The sequence below is a fragment of the Penicillium samsonianum genome (genome assembly GCF_028829775.1).
Source record: "Penicillium samsonianum strain IBT 33392 chromosome Unknown utg000009l_segment0_segment0, whole genome shotgun sequence".
Classification (NCBI taxonomy): domain Eukaryota; kingdom Fungi; phylum Ascomycota; class Eurotiomycetes; order Eurotiales; family Aspergillaceae; genus Penicillium; species Penicillium samsonianum.
The window spans coordinates 1786029-1805770 of NW_026643267.1; the positions used below are offsets into that span (position 1 = coordinate 1786029).

Sequence of the window (19742 nt, forward strand, 5' to 3'; positions counted from 1 at the left end):
ACGATAAGACATGCTATTAAGGTTTTTCGGGGAGTTTGAGCGCTTGGCGATCATTTTAGCGACTACCCGCTAGCTGGCCCACTGGATCCTCACGTCCCAATGGTGGATCAATTTGAGATGCATAGATTGGCCGTCGTACTCTTGGTAGAGTATTCCAAATCTTATGACCCGCGGATAGCCCGCTCAATTGAGTTTCGATCTGTGGGTGGACCAGAAAAATACCATAGTTCATGCCAACATCCTAGTCTGTCGTTTGGGATTCTATTATCCGCCAAGTGGCAAGAAAATTCATGGACGAACGAAGCGCCAAGAAAACTGTAAATCTCTTCATGAATCTCGCGTAGTCAAAGACCTTGCTAGCGTTCAGACCCATTGCCTAATAAATGATGGGTGGAGACCACGGTCATGATCGATTAGATTCGGTTGCTTCCGACGGATCAGCGCATTATCTCCCCGGAATGTGGGCCCTGCCGCTAACCACATTCTTATTCCACTTATTGGAGTACTACGGAGAATTGCATTGTATAAGGTAAATCCATGGATATTGCATCCAATGAGTAATTCTAGATTTAAATGTCTTTCCACTTCGACATCAGTGCAGTTCAAAAATATCAGACAACAAATTATTCTATTAAACTACCCGAGAGCTGGCATCTTCAGTTGATGAAGTATCCTGCGTTTGAATGCATAGTCACCCCGATCTTCAGTTGATGAAGATTTTGCATGAACAATGGTGGGGAAACTTCAAATCAAATATAGCGAAATTTGAACTTCCGCTCCTGCTCGATGTAGGTACTCTTGTGCCCCTGTATCTGGGCGAGCTGCGGATCGTTCTGTAACCACCCATAGTCATGTCTCGTGTGGGAGTCATAGAAGTCCATTCGGACTATAGCATGGTCGTAGATTTGATCGGCCCGCTCTGCAGCATCGCTGTCCTCCACGTTCCGGAACACCACCAAGACATTCGACTCTTCGTTAAGTCCTGCATAGAGGAAATTTGCTTTTTGGTAGAGCTCCTCTTCGGTGGTGCGCCGAACGCCCCAAAATTTCGAGTTATCGGGGTTTTTGGAGTCCCGCTCGAAAAATCGCAATGGGTAATGAACACCGTACTTGAACTAGTCAGATGTAAGCGATCATCTCCCCATACCACATAATGAAGATTATTTGCTGCTTACGCGGGCTGTTTGGCCTTTTTCACCCTCCCATATCAACAGATGCTTCAGTGCACTAATTTCAATGGTAGCATCTTTGATGTGCTCCTTACCCGACGTGGACTTTCTGAGTGCATGTCTGTGGGTGCGACGGGTGTAATTCCCACCGGCACCCTCCGAAGACTCTATGAGATGTTCTGCAATTTGTAAGCTTCAATTTCTGCATCCGTCAGGGCGATAGAGCTCTGCCACTACCATTTTTATCCATTAACAAATATGGTTTCGGGTTGGATCCCGTGGAGTCCCACAGGCAGATCTTGAATTGGACGTCCGCATAGTAGACCCATTTAAACCATTTGGGAGCGTCCGTGTAGTCCTTCATTCTACCAATCAGTTCAACAATGTCGATCATCCCGATTTGCTGTTGAGCATTAGAGTCTGCTTCGCGGTGTGGCAATGGAATACATTTTACTGACATTCATCACTCTCCAATTGTAGTATGATTGGACCGTGGGACACCAGGCAGGAGGGCTGTGGAAAATTTGTTGGTTAGTGGGTTTCCAATTGGCTGTGACAGTATGATGAAAACTCACTTGTTGCAAAGCAGCGTGTCTCCACCATCCGCATGCCATGTAATCGAGTGCGTTGACTTACTGCTTGCTGATTCCGACTTCGAATTTTTGGTTTCTTCGTGACTGGCACTGACCTGGGCTTGGAATCCATAACCAGATATGGAAGCACTTGCGGCTGCCTTCAGCGCAGATGCCTTCTCTTTACTAGTGGCCCCAGCAATGTTGTCACTTTTTTCAACCGAGTAAAGTCGACCACCAAGCTGGACATGAGGGACAAAGACATGACCTGGGATTTAATGTCGGTTAGTGAATCGGGGTTTACAGCGGAGTAAAAAGCGATGCAACGACAACGAACCGAACTTGCGGAAGAAATTGTCGGCATCTTCTTTAGTCCTTGTATTTTCCTTCAGTTTATCCAACTCAGTCTTACACTCCTCTGTCAATTCGAGGTCTTCGGCTTCCAGGAAAATGTCGGTTCGGGGAAACTTGAGGGCAAAATTAGTTTTTGTGCCAATCATAATCTTTCTTCGACAGAGATTTACCATGTAAGATATATGCATGAGGCTTTCATCTCTGACTGATGAATGGGCATAACTACTCGAGTCACTCGTGGTAGCACCGGCCTTCACCCCCACGCTCACACCAACAAAGCCGCCCCCTCTGGACCTAAGTTAGTGCTGTATATAATGAAATATAAGTGGTAGGTTCTTGTACTCACGCAGATGCTTCCACTGTCGTCTGGCTGAATGCATTCTCTGCCATTGAGGCAGAAACTGAACTTTGTGTTTCGAAAACCTCAACTTTCGAGCGGTCACAGATCTGATAGCGGGGAATGCGAAACTTGACCTAGAGATGGTTAGCTGGAGACCAGTGATTGATTAATGAGTGTATCGTTATGAATATGCTCACCTCGGGTTTGTCGAGTCCTTGTGGGAGTTTTGCCGACACCTGGAAAGTGACGTTATACTCGGGAATTTCCCTTTCCTTAAGGGCAAACGCTAATTAATCAAGGGTTTTTTTAATTAGCTTGGCTGTAACCCTTCCATCTCGGTGTGACGCCATAGTGTCCTGATGTGACATACCAGTGTGTCGAGCTCGACTAATACTTGTGGGTACCGCTAGTTTGTCATTGGTATTTCCTCCTGCAAAGAACTTGCCACTGAGCAAGTCGTTATTTCGCATCACGACACCCCATTGTCGCTCATCCATATCCGCCACGTGACTAAACTGAGTTAGGCCAATTCTCTCGCGACAATGACCATATTGGAAACTTACGTATATGAGGCTGAACTCGTAGCGGCCTTCCAGTCGTCCGACTTAAACTTCGACTCCAACTTCGTGAGGTTTGAGTTCAAGAATGGCATCGGATCTCTCTATTCGGGTCTCAGTCTAACTGGCGTAATATCTTGGGCATTGTGATCCATACCAGGCTGAGATCCAACTTTTGGGCCAGAAACTCCTTTGTTGTCTCGTCCATACCTGACATAGTCTTCACTATCTTGTAGTATAGACTGAACTCCTCCTAAGCTGTATGAGCAAGAGCACCCGAGTAAGAGTCATATGAACAACACACTAAGCCTTCTTTCTCGCCACCCGAATCACCGTTCATCTTTGTGTAAATATCAAACGTGGTGTCGTCGGTAACAACAGCGCCGTTGTCTTTGCAAAAGGCATTGTTAACACTAGACGGATTTAGTTAAGTGCGTAGATAGTTTGATCCGCAACTTGGTGTGGACATACTACTCCTTTGGTAGGTGACCATTTTTAATCAGGTACCATCGTAGATGCTGCAAAGCCGAAGTTTTGTACTCGGCCGGGAGAGGGACGGTTGATTTAGGAGTAGAAGTCTTTGACAGCTTGTCATACTGTAGGATGGTCAGATGAGCTATTTTATATGTCAGCCGAACCGTTATCAGAGAAGGGCTAAGGTGGTGTAGTTTGTCAATAGTTTACTACCTTTCTTCTCTGACTTGGTGGCTCCCTCCGCGTTGGTGGCGTTCTCCGGAGTCGCAATGCTGTCACCCATCATCGTGGCTAAGTTGAGGCTGTTATCCATCGACACTTATTTGGAATGCTTGACTTTATGGAAGAAATCTGTCGAATACCAGGGAAAATTCTGGCGGGGGTGATAGTTTAAGTAGCTTGGATATCCGATGGCGGAGTACTGGTCAATTTGCTCCACAAAGCTCTTTATGGGATCTTGTATGTGTATATTTACAAGTTTTTTTTAGCAGGAGTAGATCTACACATTTGGCGAAAGGAAATGGAAAGGCAAGTTACACACACACCGCAGCCCACTGTTCGCTTCTCAGCTAGCCACAAGTCTGCATGATGTTGATCCTCTTACGACACTCAATGTAGATCTCAATACTCCGTTTCCTAAAAACAAAGACTCAAATACTAGAAAAAGTCTACTGTCTATTGCGCTCATATCCCTATAATCTCATAAATACGTTGGTGATATTGAGCTTAATCCGTTAGATTAAGCAATAAGCCATCAGATTCTTTCCACCATTGTCTATATCCATATCATTATTTCCTAGCCTCTAAGGTTCGACTAGAGTGCGGGGTTGAAGAATCATGCATGCATATGCAAGATCGTGCATACTTCGTGACTGGTTTCCAATAGTTCTCGTTGGGTAATAGGTAGACTGAAAAGCAGGCTCCTAACTTCTCACCGCTGTGCCAAATAGCTACATCAACTGCAATGCGGATGAGGAGGATTCTGGAGCTGGTGGGTCAGAAAGGCAACCACACTGTGCATATTTGACGTGTAAACGGCGGACCTGTGAATTACTATATCTGGTTAGTTTTGCCATTTTCGGTTTAGCGCCCCAATACGCCTTCACGTAACCTCCCTTCAATGTCGCCAACATAGAAGACCCGTCTTCGTTGCTTTTCCTCCCCCTCTCTCTGCCACTCTTTGTTCTGCGCCCACATTTGGTTAAGATTATCTTTGACATCGGTGAACAAACAACTTGCTCCGGATTATAGCGATATAAGCTACTTTGCTTTAACAATGCGAGTCCCTCTCGAGATTATCCAGCTCATCCTACAAGAAGCGGTCGATGTCCTGTCCTATCGAGACATTCTGCAGTTTAGACTCGTCAATAGTAGGCTTCTGTTTGATTCATGTACTGCAACAGGACATGCATACTAATTTTGTTTAGGCTTCTTCAATGAAGCCCTGTGGCCACCGAGCGCCTATTTAGAAAATAAGACAGCTCTTTACACGTTGTGGCCTACGTTTCCTTATAGGCGGAAATATATCTGGCAATTGATAGAAGAACATAAGGAACGACCGTGTTTCTTCTCAGAGTTGATTCGAGACATCCTGGATCTACCACATGTCTCACTAATGAGCGATGAAAACCAGCATATCCTCATTGAGAAAATGATCGACGCTGTGATGCGGAGTCGCGAGGATCCCAAGACTTTATTTAGCCCCCATCGCTATCGAGCACATGTTGGTCATATCACTGACGACTCCGGTAGGCGGATCGAGTCCTCAGAAAAGACGCTTACCATGGGGCTTGCCTCTAGCGCAATCCTCCGGGGGGATCATGTGGAGCTGCAGGCGTTACTTGATCAAGATGTTTGGGTTGGGGGTTGGAGTCGTAGTCTTGGTATGGTGCCGGTGGATCTGGCATATAAAGAGGGCACGCGAGAGATCATCCGGACGCTGGTAAAGGCTCATTGTCCTTCATATTACCAGAGTTGCTTTTGGTGGTCTCACGATAACTCGTGTGGGTTAGCTGTAGCTGCAAGGTGTGGGGATCAGGACCGGCTAGAGGCGTGGATTACGCTGCTACACGAAGCTGGGTGTGACATCTCCACGGAATTGTATAGGGCCGTGCAATGAGTTTTGCGAATAGGCAAAGTGGAGATGGTTGAAGTGTTGGAGAAATACCTGGATAAATCGAGACTGGAGGTGCAGTGGCTTTGGTTTTATTGTTTTAATGAGGCCATCAGGAGCGGGATGTTAGATGTGTTGCGGTGGCTTCTACGTCGCGAAGGGTCTTCTCTCGCGAAATGGCCCTCTCCGTGGCATAAAACACCGCTATTCATCGCACTTCACGACTGTCCCTCCTGGATAAGATTGAAAATGGTTCAATTATTGCTGGAACACGGTGTGGATCCCAATGGAAATGGTGGCCTTGAGATCTCACAGACTCCACTGCAGCGAGCCATCGAAAATGGAGAGATAGACATCGCAATGCTACTTTTGAAATGGGGTGCCAACCCAAATACCGTTGCAAAAAGAATTGCACCTTTGCATATGGCCCATCAGCGGGGATATGTACCATTGGTACGATGTTTGTTTGAACACGGGGCCCGACACAGCTACCAATTCAAGGGAAAGAGGTACATTGTGCGACACGAAACGATTGTGCTAGAGAACATTGCGACGCTGCTGGAGGAATTGGGGGTCGACAAGGCGCTGATCCATGAACAGGGGTTGGAATATTTCATTTTAGATTAGTTGAGGGGCAGATAAAAAAGTATATTGCAATAGGCAGACATATCTGTGGACAAAAGGGAAGAGAAACGCTCGACCGTCCGATGTTCAAAGTGGCCTAGTCATAGGGTTCAACTGGGAGATCCGGTTCTGTGTTGAGTGCATGTCGATGGATGTGTGTTTGGTACCACTTGTCAGACGAGATACTGTAGCGAGGACGGCTGATGGAAAAGTTTGGACAATAATCTGATGATTCTATATGATCTGGTTTTGGCAGTACATGGAATATACTTGTTGCAAAGACTTGCCCTTTTTCGACCTTAACCTTGACAAAAGAATAAGTATTTGCACACCGAGAGCCCACTCAGATAGATTTGTCTTGTAAGCCTGCTTCTGCATTTTCCAAGCACAACGCCTTTGAAAACGTGACGCGAACTGATCTTTGCCAAGGGTAGAATGCCAATCTAAACATGGAACTTGAGCAAAAGCATTTTGCTGTTCCAGTTGCAAGCCGATAGATATCTTCTGGAACCCTAAATAGCGATAACGCGGCAGAACAGCGAGTTACGGCTTCGGTCAAAAGAGCAAGGATGATAAGGCAACCATGGCCTGCTGAAACTGAAGGCAAATCAATGCTGTGTGAAGTCATTCTTTGGGTCGCGTTCATTCAAGGCTTCGTGTAATGTATAGCATTTACCAGCTGTCTTCAAAGATGGGATGCTGTTCCATCAGAACCTTGGGGAGCTTCTGGGTGCATTATTTTACTCATACTATTTTTCGAGGGCTCGGGGGGTAGATATTCTATTCCTCCGGAAGCAGCACAGTACTGAAATATGTCTGCCCATCGCTAGGGAGCCAGTCTGTAGGCCGAAGGCTACGGAGAGTTGGCGACCATGACCATACATTCTGTAATCGAAACGACCCGGTCACGCAATATTAAGATTTTTCTGCCCTTTCAAATTTCATTTGAGGATTTAGGTGAACGAAGAGCAAACTCCCAATGAATGGCTGCACCGGGGAGTGATGGTAGTGTCAGATTGGTTGGCGTTGCCGCCGACGTCACTGGGGCTCTGCAGGTCGATGACATGCCGCTAGTTTGCTTAAGTTTGGCTAGAATATTCACCAAATTCGTCATTGTATTAATTCCAAGACGTTCAATTCAAAACGAAATATAGAGCCCTTGGTTATACAAAGTCTCGACTTCAATGGGCCGGATAGCCTGCTTGGTTCGGCGTGTTGGATCCAAACCAGGCCGTGATAAAGTAGATTTTGGCTACATTAGACCGTTGACGCTTGTCATGGAACATGGACAGCATACGGTGACAATTGTTTGGTGTCACTATGATGCAAGACAATGGACCTTTCTATTGCAAAAAAGATTTATCACAGCACCACATCATAAATATCAATGCCAAAATAACCACTTGGAATTCTTTACTACCAAATATCCCAAAAGCTCAATTCTCATCTGCCTATTTTTGTGGAAAATAAATACTGAGTACACCCAAAATATAAACGGTGAAAAGCAAATCCCCCCCTCACGTCGGGTCGAAATGAGCCTCAGTTCCAAGAAAAAAACCGGTCCGCGCAAGCTCCAAACCAAACAATCCGAGCCCGTCTCGGATGACAGGGAAGAAACAGCCGTGCCTGCAACCCCGTCCCCAAAGTCTACAAAGAAGTCGCCTGGTGCACCCGAGCAGCGCCGTCCTATCTCCCCACCCGAGGACGATGTCTCTCAAGCTTCTGGCTCCGCGGCCCCACTCGGGCGCGCCGCGTCCGAGCGGTCCGATAAGGTTCGGAGCCAATCGGGTCAAGCGAAGAACGTAGCGCGGAAGGGCGAGAACACTCACTCAAGCACCGTGTCGCCTGATTTTTCTACGCTTAAGGGTCTCCAGGTCGCCAAGGGTGGCCAAATCTGCGATCAGAACGGCAACCCAATGGGGAAGGTGGTGGAGGGAGACTCGGAGGACTTGGTTGGCCAGACTGTCGGGGACAATGGCGAGATTTTCAACGAGCATGGCGATTTGATCGGCCGCGTTGATATATTGGATGAGACGGTTGATCAAACTATGGAGTTTCCCGGGGAGGAACAGTCGAAGCTGGACCAGGCCAAGGACGTGGTAACCACCCTGGGGGAACTTGATGGGCTGCCTGTCTCCGAGAGTGGCATGATTAAGAATTCTTCTGGCCTGGCGGTGGGCAAGATCGTCGAGGGAGATCCGGAGGATCTCGTCGGATATACTGTCAATGATGAGGGAGAGATCGTCGATGATGAAGGCGACGCCATAGGCCGCACGGAGCTGATCCCCGTGGAGGAGCAGCAGCAACAGCAACAGAAGAGCGCCGAAGAGACTGTTCACGACGCCACCAAGGAGAATAATAAAATGATCCCGTCGATCGAGTCTCTCGAGGGTTTGAAGTGCAATAAGCGCGGCTACATCATGGATGAAGCTACCGGCAAGCCTGTTGGAGAAATAATTGAAGGTGATCCTAAGAAGCTCTCGAAGCTTGGCGCCGAACTTGACGCCATGGGCCAGTTTTGGGATAACCGCGGCAATGTGATCGGCAAGGCCCAGCCAATACCCGTCTATGATGATGAAGAGGGAGGGCCATTTGCGGGCCTAGATGGCCTGGTCGTAGGCCAGGACGGATGGGTCGAAGACGAGAACCAGACAAGGGTCGGGCGGCTCATTGAAGGCGACGCGAAGAAGCTGGTCAACCGAGCAGTGGACAAGGACGGTGAAGTACTCGACCGATATGGCAACGTCATCGCGCGTGTGGAACGCTGGGAGGAACCTGAAGCGCCGGAGGTAGAGCCTATTGACCTTTCCAGTATGGATGGGCTGAGCTGCAACAAGGCCGGGTATGTGATCGGGCCGGAGGGCTTTCCGATCGGTCGTATTATTGAGGGCAACCCTAAGGAGCTGACGGGAAAAAAGATATTCGAGAGCGGCGAGATTTACGAAGGCAAAAATATAGTCGGTCGCGCCGAGCTTATTCCTGAGGACGAGCGCGAAGGTATTCCCGATGGCCCGTTCGCCGGCTTCGAGAGCCTGGTCGTTACTAAGGACGGGTTTATCGAGGACGAGAACGGCTCTATCGTAGGTCAACTCATCGAAGGGGATGCCAAAAAATTGCGTGGCCACGCGGTCGACGAAGATGGCGAGATAACAGACAAATATGGCAATGTCAAGGGCCGTGGTGAGCCTTACGAGCCGCCCGAGGAAGAAAACCCCGCCGAAGAAGACCTGTCCATTCTTAAGGACAAAGTTGTGAACAAGCAGGGCAATATCGTGGACCCAGCCACGGGTGCTGTCTTTGGGCGGGTCATTGAAGGCGACAAACGCCTCGCTGGCTGTAAGGTCGACGGCCAGGGTCAAATCTGGGGTGACAACGGCAAGGTGGTTGGCCGGGCGGGGCTGATACCCGGCGCGGAGCAGGAAGAGAAGGAGGGACAGTTCTACGGCTTTGACAAAGCCGAGGTCGGCAAGGACGGCGTGGTTGTGGACGCAGGCCGGATCATCGGCCGCCTCATCGAAGGCGATGCGAAGTATCTTTTCGGCCGTAAGGTCGATGAGGATGGCGATGTCGTTGATAAGAATGGAAATACCATCGGTAAGGCCGAACGCTGGGAGCCGGAAGAGAAGCAGCGCGATGTCAGCCCTATGTCTGGCCGAAAGATCACCAAGGAGGGTGAGGTGCGCGATCCCGATGGCAACCTTATTGGCAAGCTGACTTCCGGTAACCTGGCAACGCTGGTTGGCAAGACCGTCAACGACAACGGCTATGTCGTTGACAACGATGACAACAACATTGGCGAGTGTACCTTACTGGAGAATATTCCGGAGCCTGAGCCTGAAGAAGAGGGTCTCACCTCGGAAGAGTTAGAGGCTCAGGCTAAGGCCGAGCAAGACCGCCAGATAGCTGAGAAGATGATCTACATCCTCAGCCAGACCCTCGACCGAGTCAAGCCTGTTTGCCAACAGATCACTGAGGCGAGTTCAAGTTCCTTCCCTTATATTTCAGTTTTCCATTTCCTAGTAATAACATTTCTACAGCAAATCGAAAAGGCCGAGCGCACACCCAAGGAGGAGCTCGACGAAGAGAAGCTCGTCCAAGCCGTCAAACCCCTTCTGGAAGAAGGCGGCCGCATCCTCCAAGAATGCAACGGCTCCATCCGCGCCCTCGACCCCGATGGCCGCATCGCGGCCACCGCCAAGGCGCGCGCCTCCTCGCGTGATGCTACCCCGGAGGAGTACCAGCTCGCCGACCTACTCAAGGAGCTGGCCGAGACAGTGACCAAGACGATCGATAACGGCCACAAACGCATAGCTGACATGCCTCACGCCAAGAAAAAGCTGAATCCGCTCTGGGCCCTCCTCTCTGAGCCACTCTTTCAAATCATTGCCGCCGTGGGCTTGCTGCTGAGCGGTGTTCTGGGTTTGGTCGGAAACCTGCTCGGTGGTCTCGGGCTGGGTGGTTTGTTGAATGGCCTTCTTGGTGGATTGGGACTTGACAAGTTGTTCGATAGTCTAGGATTAGGGGAAAAAAGTAAGTAAGATGAGGGGATTGTGATAATGATGTTTTCTTTTATTGACAAGTCCTTTTGATTTATACGGCTTGTGTTGGCTAATTTCATGTGGGGTTTGAGCTGGCCTGTGATGCTTCAGTTTTCCATCTCATCATATCGGTATGCGTATCTCATCATATCCGTATTCGTTTGTTCATTGCAGGAATTTTGTATGATGCTGGTTGGGTCTTGAAATGCTTTCTTGTTCCCAGTTTGCTGGTCTGATGAATTTATTGGTTGCTTAACCTAACCGCATAACATTTGATCGCGCCATGTTCTGGTATTCGTTGAGGAACGGGATAAATCTGTAGAAGTAGAGGGGGGTGGGAGTTTTCGCATTCCCTTCAAAGTACTCCAGAACATCAATCGTCATTAAGAGGGTTGTCATTGTGCTTAGAGGCCCATACAACCGCCGGTGAAGGTCCGTTGGCCTTGGTGACGGGGTGTCAACGTTTCACGGATGCTGATACATCCGACGCTTGATTTTCGAGAAGTTAGCATCTGGCCATCAAGTCCTCCTAATTTGCCATGAACTTGCGTTGTCAAGATAAATAAAATTCCTACTCAGCCTGCGGCATTCTCTCCCTCCCAACCCTCGTCAAATCGCTATTTCCTACACTTCTGTAATTTACCACCAGCCTCCGACAGCGAGTCTTGAACAAAAATGCACGAATCGAACAAGAATGGTCTGTACCCGTTGTTTCAATGGTTGTGTTGTGCTAAAATTGGTAGACTGTGACTTTGATCTTGACCTTCACGCCTTCTGGCAAGAGTGCTCTGGCATACCGACACCACCTCCCTGTCTCGCCACCGACTCCTATTATCCTCGGCAGATTCTCTCGAATGAGAGTGAGCCTGCAGGATATGAGACTTCAGGGTCTTCCTTGATCGAATGCCTTTTCCACCACACTTACGACAAGCTGTCGGCCTTCAAGTGGACGGGTCCAGATCCTCTGTCCATGTCTACTCAGGCTAGCGACATGTTCCTCTACGTGTCAGCGTTCGCTTTCCCTAAAGAAGTGCACTGGATAGAGTTTCGACTTGTGCGATTTGACCGAAAATCTGGCGAGAGTATAGGAGAGCATCTGTTCTTCCTGCCCCGGGCTGAAACGGCCCTGGGGAATCTCTGTCGGGTACGCGGACGGTTGCTAGACACGATCTCCCGGTATGATTTTGGTGCAATAGGCACTAGCTTCCGACTGTCCCTGTGGCCTCGTATGGAACCTCCAACACATTCCAGTCACCTGACACTTTCTTCGCTAGGTTCGCTACCGACGACACTTTCCCTGAATCCGGAGCTTATTGTGCATAATATATTGGGTGATTACAAGTGAGACTTGTCCAGAAAATGCGGCATTGTTCGCCAACACTTTACAGTGAGTAAAAATTGATGTGGAGGCTATTCCATGCCGTATTTTTGTACATTCTCATTAAAGGTTAGAAGATGCTTCCAAGCGGTAATTCTCCTTGATTTGCACAGTCACCTGTAGTCTTTTATGCTGATAAAATAGGGCACGTCATCTCTGAGGGACAGTCCTTCACCTTCCTCACCTTCCTCTTGCATTGTCCGGTAACCCTGCCAGATTGAGACTTGAAGGGTGGTTTCAGTCATCAAGTACGCTAGTCAGTCGTTCCCAAGATGGTATCAGTGCCTGCTCAAAAAAGCGCAGCCGGGATAGCTGCTTGTCGTGGTGAGGCTGAAGACGGTCCCTCTCTTTTCTCAGGTGCGCACCAGCTTCCTTCAAAACAAGGTTGTTCTGCTCTAGCTTCTGGTCATCGATGTGTTTGGACACGCATGACTCCCATAGGCGTCGATAGAATCCAACAAGTCGAGCTGCTGGAAAGGCGAACTTGGGATCGTCGCGCTCGAGGTCTGCTAGCACCTTCAGAATAGGTTGAAAGGGCTCGGTCGCCAGGGTGTGTCTTCTATCTGCTTCTCTTGTTGCGAAGGGGAGGGCTGCAATAGTCAGCAAAAGCATTTGAAGCGGAATAGTTTCACTTTACCAATGGGACATGGTCAGAACTTTCCTGTAATCCATCTTTCTCGCTAAGGATTGGCAATACACTGTGCTGCTGATCTCCAATTTCCTGGTCTGTCGAGCTGTTCTGTGCATCCATTATTTCCACAGGAGAAAATCAAGATCAGGCAACTGCCCGCTGAAAAGTAAAACAACTCTAGTCAGAATTTGACTGCTTCAATTCACCGTAGTCGTGGTTGTAAAACCCAGTGCATGGCCACCTTCGTGTGCAAAACTTTATCAAAGGATAGTGATCAACAAGTCGGTCGAATAAAATGATCAAGTCTCACAACGTTGAGGGTCAGATATGAACGCTCATTGAGATATATATTTCACTCGGACACCTTGTCCCCTTTCGTTGAAAGTCTCAGAAATCCGACAAGTGGAACATTGTAGAACTTACAGTAAAGTAAAAAAAGTTCAGAAGAGAAAGTTAGAAAAATAAAAGTTCAATGTATCTATGTTCATGATCACAAGTTCGAAATTGAGTGTTGACAACTATGGCCAAGCTTCAACGGGTTGACCGACCGTGACCTCGCTTTCCGCAGTTGGGACGGACAGATCCACAGCTCAACACAACCAACACAGCACTAAAGCGAGGGTAGGAAAAAATTCCACGATTTCTAGGGATAAAATTGAAGGCGCTTTTCGGTGAATCAACGTGGAATCGCTCACAGATGAGGTATCAGAACAAGAAATATGAGCCTGTCATTGCGGATTGAATAGCACTCAGTGCCTCAATTTTAGAGAGCCATGAAGGATTCAACAGTCAGCCAACATTTCTTGACCAACTCAGCATCCTGTTCTTCAACACCACTATTGCTCGTCTCTCTCGCTGAGCACCCAAAGGCAAAAGATGTCGCTGCAAACAGTTGCGGTAAAAAGAAGACGGGGTTTCAACAGGCCTCAATTAAGAGAGTTGTCCCTCAACGCGTTCTAATAAGCAGAGCACTTACGCAACAGAAGGAGCCGAGAAGCCTATAAATACGTCCTCTACCCCCGGCAATTTGCTCTACATTTTATTCACTTGACTCTGCAAAATCGAGCGGGCTTGTGTCTGAGCCACTTGATAAGTTCTTCCCCATTGATCTAGTACTGAAATTCCCACTGTACTGACATTTATAGAATACATCGTGGATTAGCAAGCTAGACAGTGCCTGTGAGAGATACAGGTATGATTCCCACCAGATGCACTGCCATTCACACCAGCCGATTAAAGATACGAGTTTTGGATTAGCTGGTCAATGTGTCTATGCGAAGATGCCTCCGCCACAGCAGTCGACTGAGCTGATCTACTGTACAGCTTCTGTGTGTATTCCCAAGAGAAAGCGCGAATATCCCCGTCGCAGGTATGTTAATCTTAGCCTGACCTGTCTGAATTCTACTGATCCGGAAGACGATGCGATTTCAATAGAACCGAGGACATTTGACTAAAATGCACGAGCGCAAGGACCATAGCTCTTTGCCGTCTCTTCGTCCCTAGTCTTGGCCATCATAACATGTGAGTCATGGATTATCTCGCCGATCTACAAGCTAATGAATGTCAGTGAACCGTTGACATCGCACGATTCGTGCAAGAGTGGCACCGGGGCTACAGCGCCCCCGTTTGTGCTCTACATAAAGACATGGCTTACACACTATTTCTGGCTCCGCTTCAAACCACGCAGCATACCATAGGTGAAGTATATATAACAAAGGAGTGGGCCAATAACAGATACGGACATCCGATTGCGAGCTTCGCTGCATGGAAGCTTGAGACGTCCATTCTTCCGGATATTGTGAGTGATTTATCGCGCCCTCTGCTGCGTTATATCAGTTATTTGTGCAAATGTTTGTGGTCCAAAACGCGAACACCAATACTGATTTTCATGCCATTGTACAGAGGAGCAGCCCATTGCCACCCGTTAAACATACTTGTGGGGAGTCCTATCGCCGGATCGGAGATAAGACCAAGCTGGTACTACGACGCGTGCTCCATCGCGTCTTCCGCCCTCGACCTCACCGCCTTCACACCATCTCTGGCCGTCCACATCGCGAGGTCTTATCCCATTACGACTGTACAATTTCCTGTCACAGGTAGGCTCGTCAAGCGCCTTTGGCATCTCAGAATTTGCCCGGTGCACCCAGCGCGGCTTCATCGAAGCGGCAGCCGGAGGTTGCGACGAACTGGGTACAACATCATGCCAACATGGCATGAATGGTGACTGCATTGATGAAGACAATTGTAAGTGATCTCGTCGGTAAGATAGGGCCACGAAGCTAATTGATCGTCTTGTCTCAAGCGAACATGCTGCAAACTCTATGAACAGGTAAGTCATAACAACTCGTCCAAGTGGTCCAAGCCTTGTTGACTTGGATCGTACAACAGGAAGCCCCTCATATTCCCGTCACTCGAGTCGAATGCGAAGCGAGCAAATGTCTTGTCTGCTCGGTGTTCGTGTTGATAGTTTGGGGCTCCAGCAAGCGTGGGTCGATATTCGTTATCTCAAAGCCGACAGAGGCTGGAGACTCAATCCTTGCCGACTGTCGCATTCTGGAGACAATCTGAGCTGTTTGTGAATGTAATCAGTGGACTTTGTGGCGAATGACAAATTTTGATATTGATATCATATGCGTGCACCTGGGTAGCGTGGGCCAAAAATTTAGTGACTCGGGTAATTTCCAGAACTCAAAATGGAGAGCCCGGTCTGTTGAGTGGACGTTTGTTCAAAGCTCAAAGAGACGGTGAGGCCGCTTTGTGCAACATTGTGCACTGGAGGAGCTATGTCCACATTGCTGAATGCAATTTGGAAAGGAGGGACACGGCAAACCGTGTGGCGGGATCTGGATTTGGGATGGTGGCCATAGAGTGCTTTCATGCGGCATGACCCCAAGTTCGCTGTTCAAGTGGCATGCCACGCCCGAGGGGCGGTCGAAGGAGGTAAAGTTTGATGTGATAGTTAGGGCCGGGGGGGGGGGGGGGGGGAGTAATCCCCTAATCCCGAGAAAAAGCAGTCTCTCGGGATCCACACCACTTCCACAACATATCCACCAGCTGCTGACGGTGAATTGGCTTGGCAATGTAATCGTTCATTCCCACAGCCACGTAAGTCTCCGCATCCCCCTTCAAAGCATTGCCTGTTAATGCAATGATGGGCACATCATGCTTCATCTTTCGAATTTGCTCTGTGGCTGTGAGGCCGTCCATGACGGGCATGTTGATGTCCATTAGGACCATGCTGTAGGTAAGGGGTCTCAGCTTTACCAGACGGACTTAGTCTTACAAAGCTTGGTTCGTAACGCACCCATCCCAGGCTGCGTCAACGCACTCGAACCCGAGTGTGCTGAGGAGCTTGATCATGATGGTTTGGTTGACTTTGTTGTCTTCCAACAGGAGTATGTGCTTTTGTGATGCAATTTTCTTGAGAGCTGCGCAATAATCAAGTGGTGGTGCCTTGACGAGTGGGGGCCTCTGCTTCACCTGGGCGACTGGTGAGATGCCTGCCATTTTGGCTGTCATCCAAAACGCACTGCCCGGTCCAACCGGGTTGGCGTGGAATCCAACCGCTCCGTCCATGAGTTCGGCAAGGCTCTTGCAAATTGAGAGACCGAGGCCAGTTCCCTGATATACTTTTGTGGCTGTATCAGCAAATCTTGTGAAGGGAGTGAACAGAGTGTTCACGGCTGTATCGGAGACTCCGATACCAGAGTCTAACACTTTCGTGGTAATCATGTACATATCAGGATCATTCTCGTCGACGGTGTGTTTGGCATCAATCTGAACGCGTCCCCTCTCGGTGAACTTGACTGCGTTACCAACCAGGTTTTGTAAGACTTGGCGGAATCGCAAGGGGTCTCCTTTCACCTCGGGAGGGAACCCTGGACTGACGGTGCTCTTCAGCTCAACCCCAGCCTTCAATGCGGGCTGGCAATTACGCACAACGGCATTGATCACATTGGGAACGTTGAGCACGTCGGCATTCAACGAGAAAGACCCAGACGACAATTTGGAGTAATCGAGGACATCGTTGATAACCTGCAGTAGAATGGAGATTGAGTCCTCCAGAATGGACGCGTATCCCCGCTGCTCCTCATTCAACTCGGTCCTCATCAACATCGTCAACGCCAAGAACATTCCGTTCATTGGCGTGCGCAGTTCGTGGGATATGTATGGAATACCAGATTGAGAGAGAAAGTGTTAACGGGAGACTCAGATGGATGTCAACAATAACTCCGACGGAGAAGAGAGGAAGACCCGGCCTCCACGCGATATCATCTACATGGACCAGTGGATCAAGCCGGAGTGGCTAGAGAACTATACCCAGGCTGGTCATGCCTAAAGGGATATATAATGGCGTAGCTTAGCATGGCGAAGAACTTTATCAGGTTCTCGGACTTTTAGCTGCAGCAATGATGGCCAAGTCTGGGGTAGAGAGCGAGAGCGAAAGCGAGACTGCAGGGAGGCAAGGTACAGGGCCACCAAGAAACAAACGTAGTTCTTTTTCACCGCCTATCAATTAAATTATCCACCGCCCCCTATTATTACTATACGTTACGAAACCCCATTCTTCCCTCTTCAACCATGGTTCGACGTACAGAGCTTACCCGCGATCAACGCCTACATTGTCATGTCTTTCGAGATGAAGGCTATACATATCCCTATATTGCATCCCGTTTAGATTGCAGTATACGGCAAGCTCAATATACGTGTAGTAATACTATACAAACGACACCACAGAAGAAGAAGACAGGCCGACTTCCAAAGCTTACCCCTGAGCGCCTTGACGAAGTAATCCTATGGATTCAGCAATCTCTTGAGCATCGCTGTCTAAACTATCATAATATCTGTGGTATTTTAGACCTTGGTATATGCGGGGAGACACCTCGCCTATCTCTTAAAGCTCGTGGGATGACTTCACACCCTACTACACAGAAGCCTCCGATCCTTACTTCCCACCGGTCGAAACGTCTTATATGGGCCCGGGCCCGTCAAAATTGGTCGGTAGATGATTGGAGAAGGGTTATCTTTAGCGATGAGGCTTTATTCCGATCCGGATGGCATCGAATGCCTAATGTCTTACGATTTAAAGATGAAAGATATCACGAAACTGCGGTTGTTGGACAATCAAGCCAGCGGAAAGGAATCATGATTTGGGCATGCTTTGCCGGCGATAAAAAAGGTCCTCTTGTTATCTGGGATAATAATTGGGGGACTCTTAAATCGAGTACCTTTATTGAGCATATTGTACCAATGATTGATCAATTCAATATGGAGCTATGGGATAATCATCAGATTGATACTCTTCTTATGCAAGATGGGGCCCCTTGCCATTGGTCCTATGAAACTACAGAGGAACTAGATGGTTTGGATATTATTAAAACCGATCATCCACCTATCTCGCCAGACCTGAATCCGCAGGAGAACCTCTGGAACTGGCTGAAAGAATATGTATCGGAGCGATGCCCCTCTGATACTCGAAATCATGATCTTGCATGTACTATACAAGAAGGATGGGATGTATCACCGGCTAGTATTCTAGAAAACCTAGTATGTTCAATGCCGCGGCGGGTGCAAGAAGTGATTGAGAGAGATGGACGGGCTACACAGTATTAAAACAATTCAATACAGTGATGAATAATAAATTACTGGCAGAATAATAGTGGAGAACTACGTTTGTTTCTTGGTGGCCCTGCCCTCTAGAGGGGGACAGCAAGACCGGGACCGAGAACGAAAGCGAGAGAGAAACCGAGGCAAGGCTCAACTTGACCTCGGGAGGAACTATTGACGCTTCTAAGTGCCGTTTCTTGGGCGTTGAGCGGTTGTGCTAGAAGCACGACAAGTTAGGGCATTTCCCGGCACTACTTGGCATTTAGCATTCACGTCATTACAGGTGTCTTAAAGGCATAGGAAGGGGTGGCTGTGCAGGCTAACTTTTCCCACCCTAGGGCCATATGCTCCTTAAGGACGGGTTTTCCCCGGAACCCGTATTCTTGGGCTATGAATACCCTAGGAGAATTTGCCCACGAGTAGGAATTCATCTAACGGGCGTTTTAAATTAATCGGTTGGTTGGACTTCGTTTCCCCTGAAGTAATCAGGATTTTCTGATATTTTTCCTTATGATTGGTGAAGTACAAGCAACAAGAGTGAAGAAAGAAAGAACAAGTGAGAAGAAAAGAAACGACAGGTGAGAAGAAAGCAAGCATAGTAGTCAACATAAACTTTTTCATAATCGCCAACGAGATTCCCTCGCTATCCCTCTTTACGAGCGAAGCTCGCAAATGTGAACTCACACAGGGCATGGGTTTGATGCGCCCGCTAATATATCAATTAGTCTATTTCCTTGATTTTCAAATCCCAACAGGAAATTACATACCGCACCTTCGAGGCTTATCTCCTTCCTTAACCCAGCCTCTTGGCGCACTGTACCAGATTCCAGAATCGCCATTTCTATAGATTTTGTCAGTAAGCTTAACAGAAATCGACTGATACATCAAACTCACTGATACTTGCAAAAGGAGGTGAAAGTAGCACCCAGGATAGACGTGCCGTTGGTGGGGCTTGAGTTGCAAGGATACTTGTAGTATGGGTAAGGGTATTTGACCTCACAAACGTTCTGGTCACCGTATCCATGGTGGTCATCGTATTCATGATGATTTTTGTAGCCCTTGTCATTACCTTTGTTTCTCTCCTCGAGGGAATCGGAATTCGGGTCCGCAACCGGCGTTGCAAGGGCTAACTCCGTAGCTAGGGGAAGAAGCACAGCAATAATATAAAATGGTGACTTCATATTGAAAATAAATTAACAATAGAAGGTGGAAGTAGATAAAAAGATAGAAAGTAACCGAGATGGATATTTCAAGATAGCAGAGAAATGAGTCTGCTGCCGTATTCGCAAATGTCATGAATCTTCACTCGCCTTATACAAGGTCTAGTGGCAAAACCTGTGGCTTAGGAATATCTCTGGCCATGAGACCTTAGCTACTCGATACTA

At 48.2% G+C, this 19742-nt stretch overlaps 5 protein-coding genes across 5 annotated transcripts; 2 read left to right on the plus strand and 3 right to left on the minus strand.

The window, feature by feature from the left end:
- Nucleotides 1-749: 749 nt before the first annotated feature.
- On the minus strand, nucleotides 750-3779 carry N7471_013596 (uncharacterized protein; the record flags this gene model as incomplete). The annotated part of the gene is made up of 15 exons (XM_057286315.1): nucleotides 750-1115; nucleotides 1176-1348; nucleotides 1407-1572; nucleotides 1628-1682; nucleotides 1745-2009; nucleotides 2079-2208; nucleotides 2266-2383; nucleotides 2442-2569; nucleotides 2633-2721; nucleotides 2806-2945; nucleotides 2999-3096; nucleotides 3150-3245; nucleotides 3297-3405; nucleotides 3464-3608; nucleotides 3680-3779. 15 exons carry the CDS (start codon nucleotides 3777-3779, stop codon nucleotides 750-752), a joined length of 2178 nt encoding a protein of 725 aa, XP_057129640.1.
- A 963-nt stretch (nucleotides 3780-4742) lies between these two features.
- Nucleotides 4743-6206, plus strand: N7471_013597 (ankyrin repeat domain-containing protein; the record flags this gene model as incomplete). Its single annotated transcript, XM_057286316.1, has 3 exons — nucleotides 4743-4836; nucleotides 4894-5469; nucleotides 5599-6206. The coding sequence occupies 3 exons, from the start codon at nucleotides 4743-4745 to the stop codon at nucleotides 6204-6206; spliced, it is 1278 nt and encodes a 425-aa protein (XP_057129641.1).
- A 1529-nt stretch (nucleotides 6207-7735) lies between these two features.
- N7471_013598 (DUF3659 domain-containing protein) lies at nucleotides 7736-10741 on the plus strand (the record flags this gene model as incomplete). Its single annotated transcript, XM_057286317.1, has 1 exon — nucleotides 7736-10741. One exon carries the CDS (start codon nucleotides 7736-7738, stop codon nucleotides 10739-10741), a length of 3006 nt encoding a protein of 1001 aa, XP_057129642.1.
- Nucleotides 10742-15744: 5003 nt separating this feature from the next.
- On the minus strand, nucleotides 15745-16884 carry N7471_013599 (uncharacterized protein; the record flags this gene model as incomplete). Its single annotated transcript, XM_057286318.1, has 2 exons — nucleotides 15745-15988; nucleotides 16034-16884. The coding sequence occupies 2 exons, from the start codon at nucleotides 16882-16884 to the stop codon at nucleotides 15745-15747; spliced, it is 1095 nt and encodes a 364-aa protein (XP_057129643.1).
- Nucleotides 16885-18756: 1872 nt separating this feature from the next.
- N7471_013600 (uncharacterized protein) lies at nucleotides 18757-19538 on the minus strand (the record flags this gene model as incomplete). Its single annotated transcript, XM_057286319.1, has 3 exons — nucleotides 18757-19066; nucleotides 19130-19198; nucleotides 19252-19538. The coding sequence occupies 3 exons, from the start codon at nucleotides 19536-19538 to the stop codon at nucleotides 18757-18759; spliced, it is 666 nt and encodes a 221-aa protein (XP_057129644.1).
- Nucleotides 19539-19742: the final 204 nt, after the last annotated feature.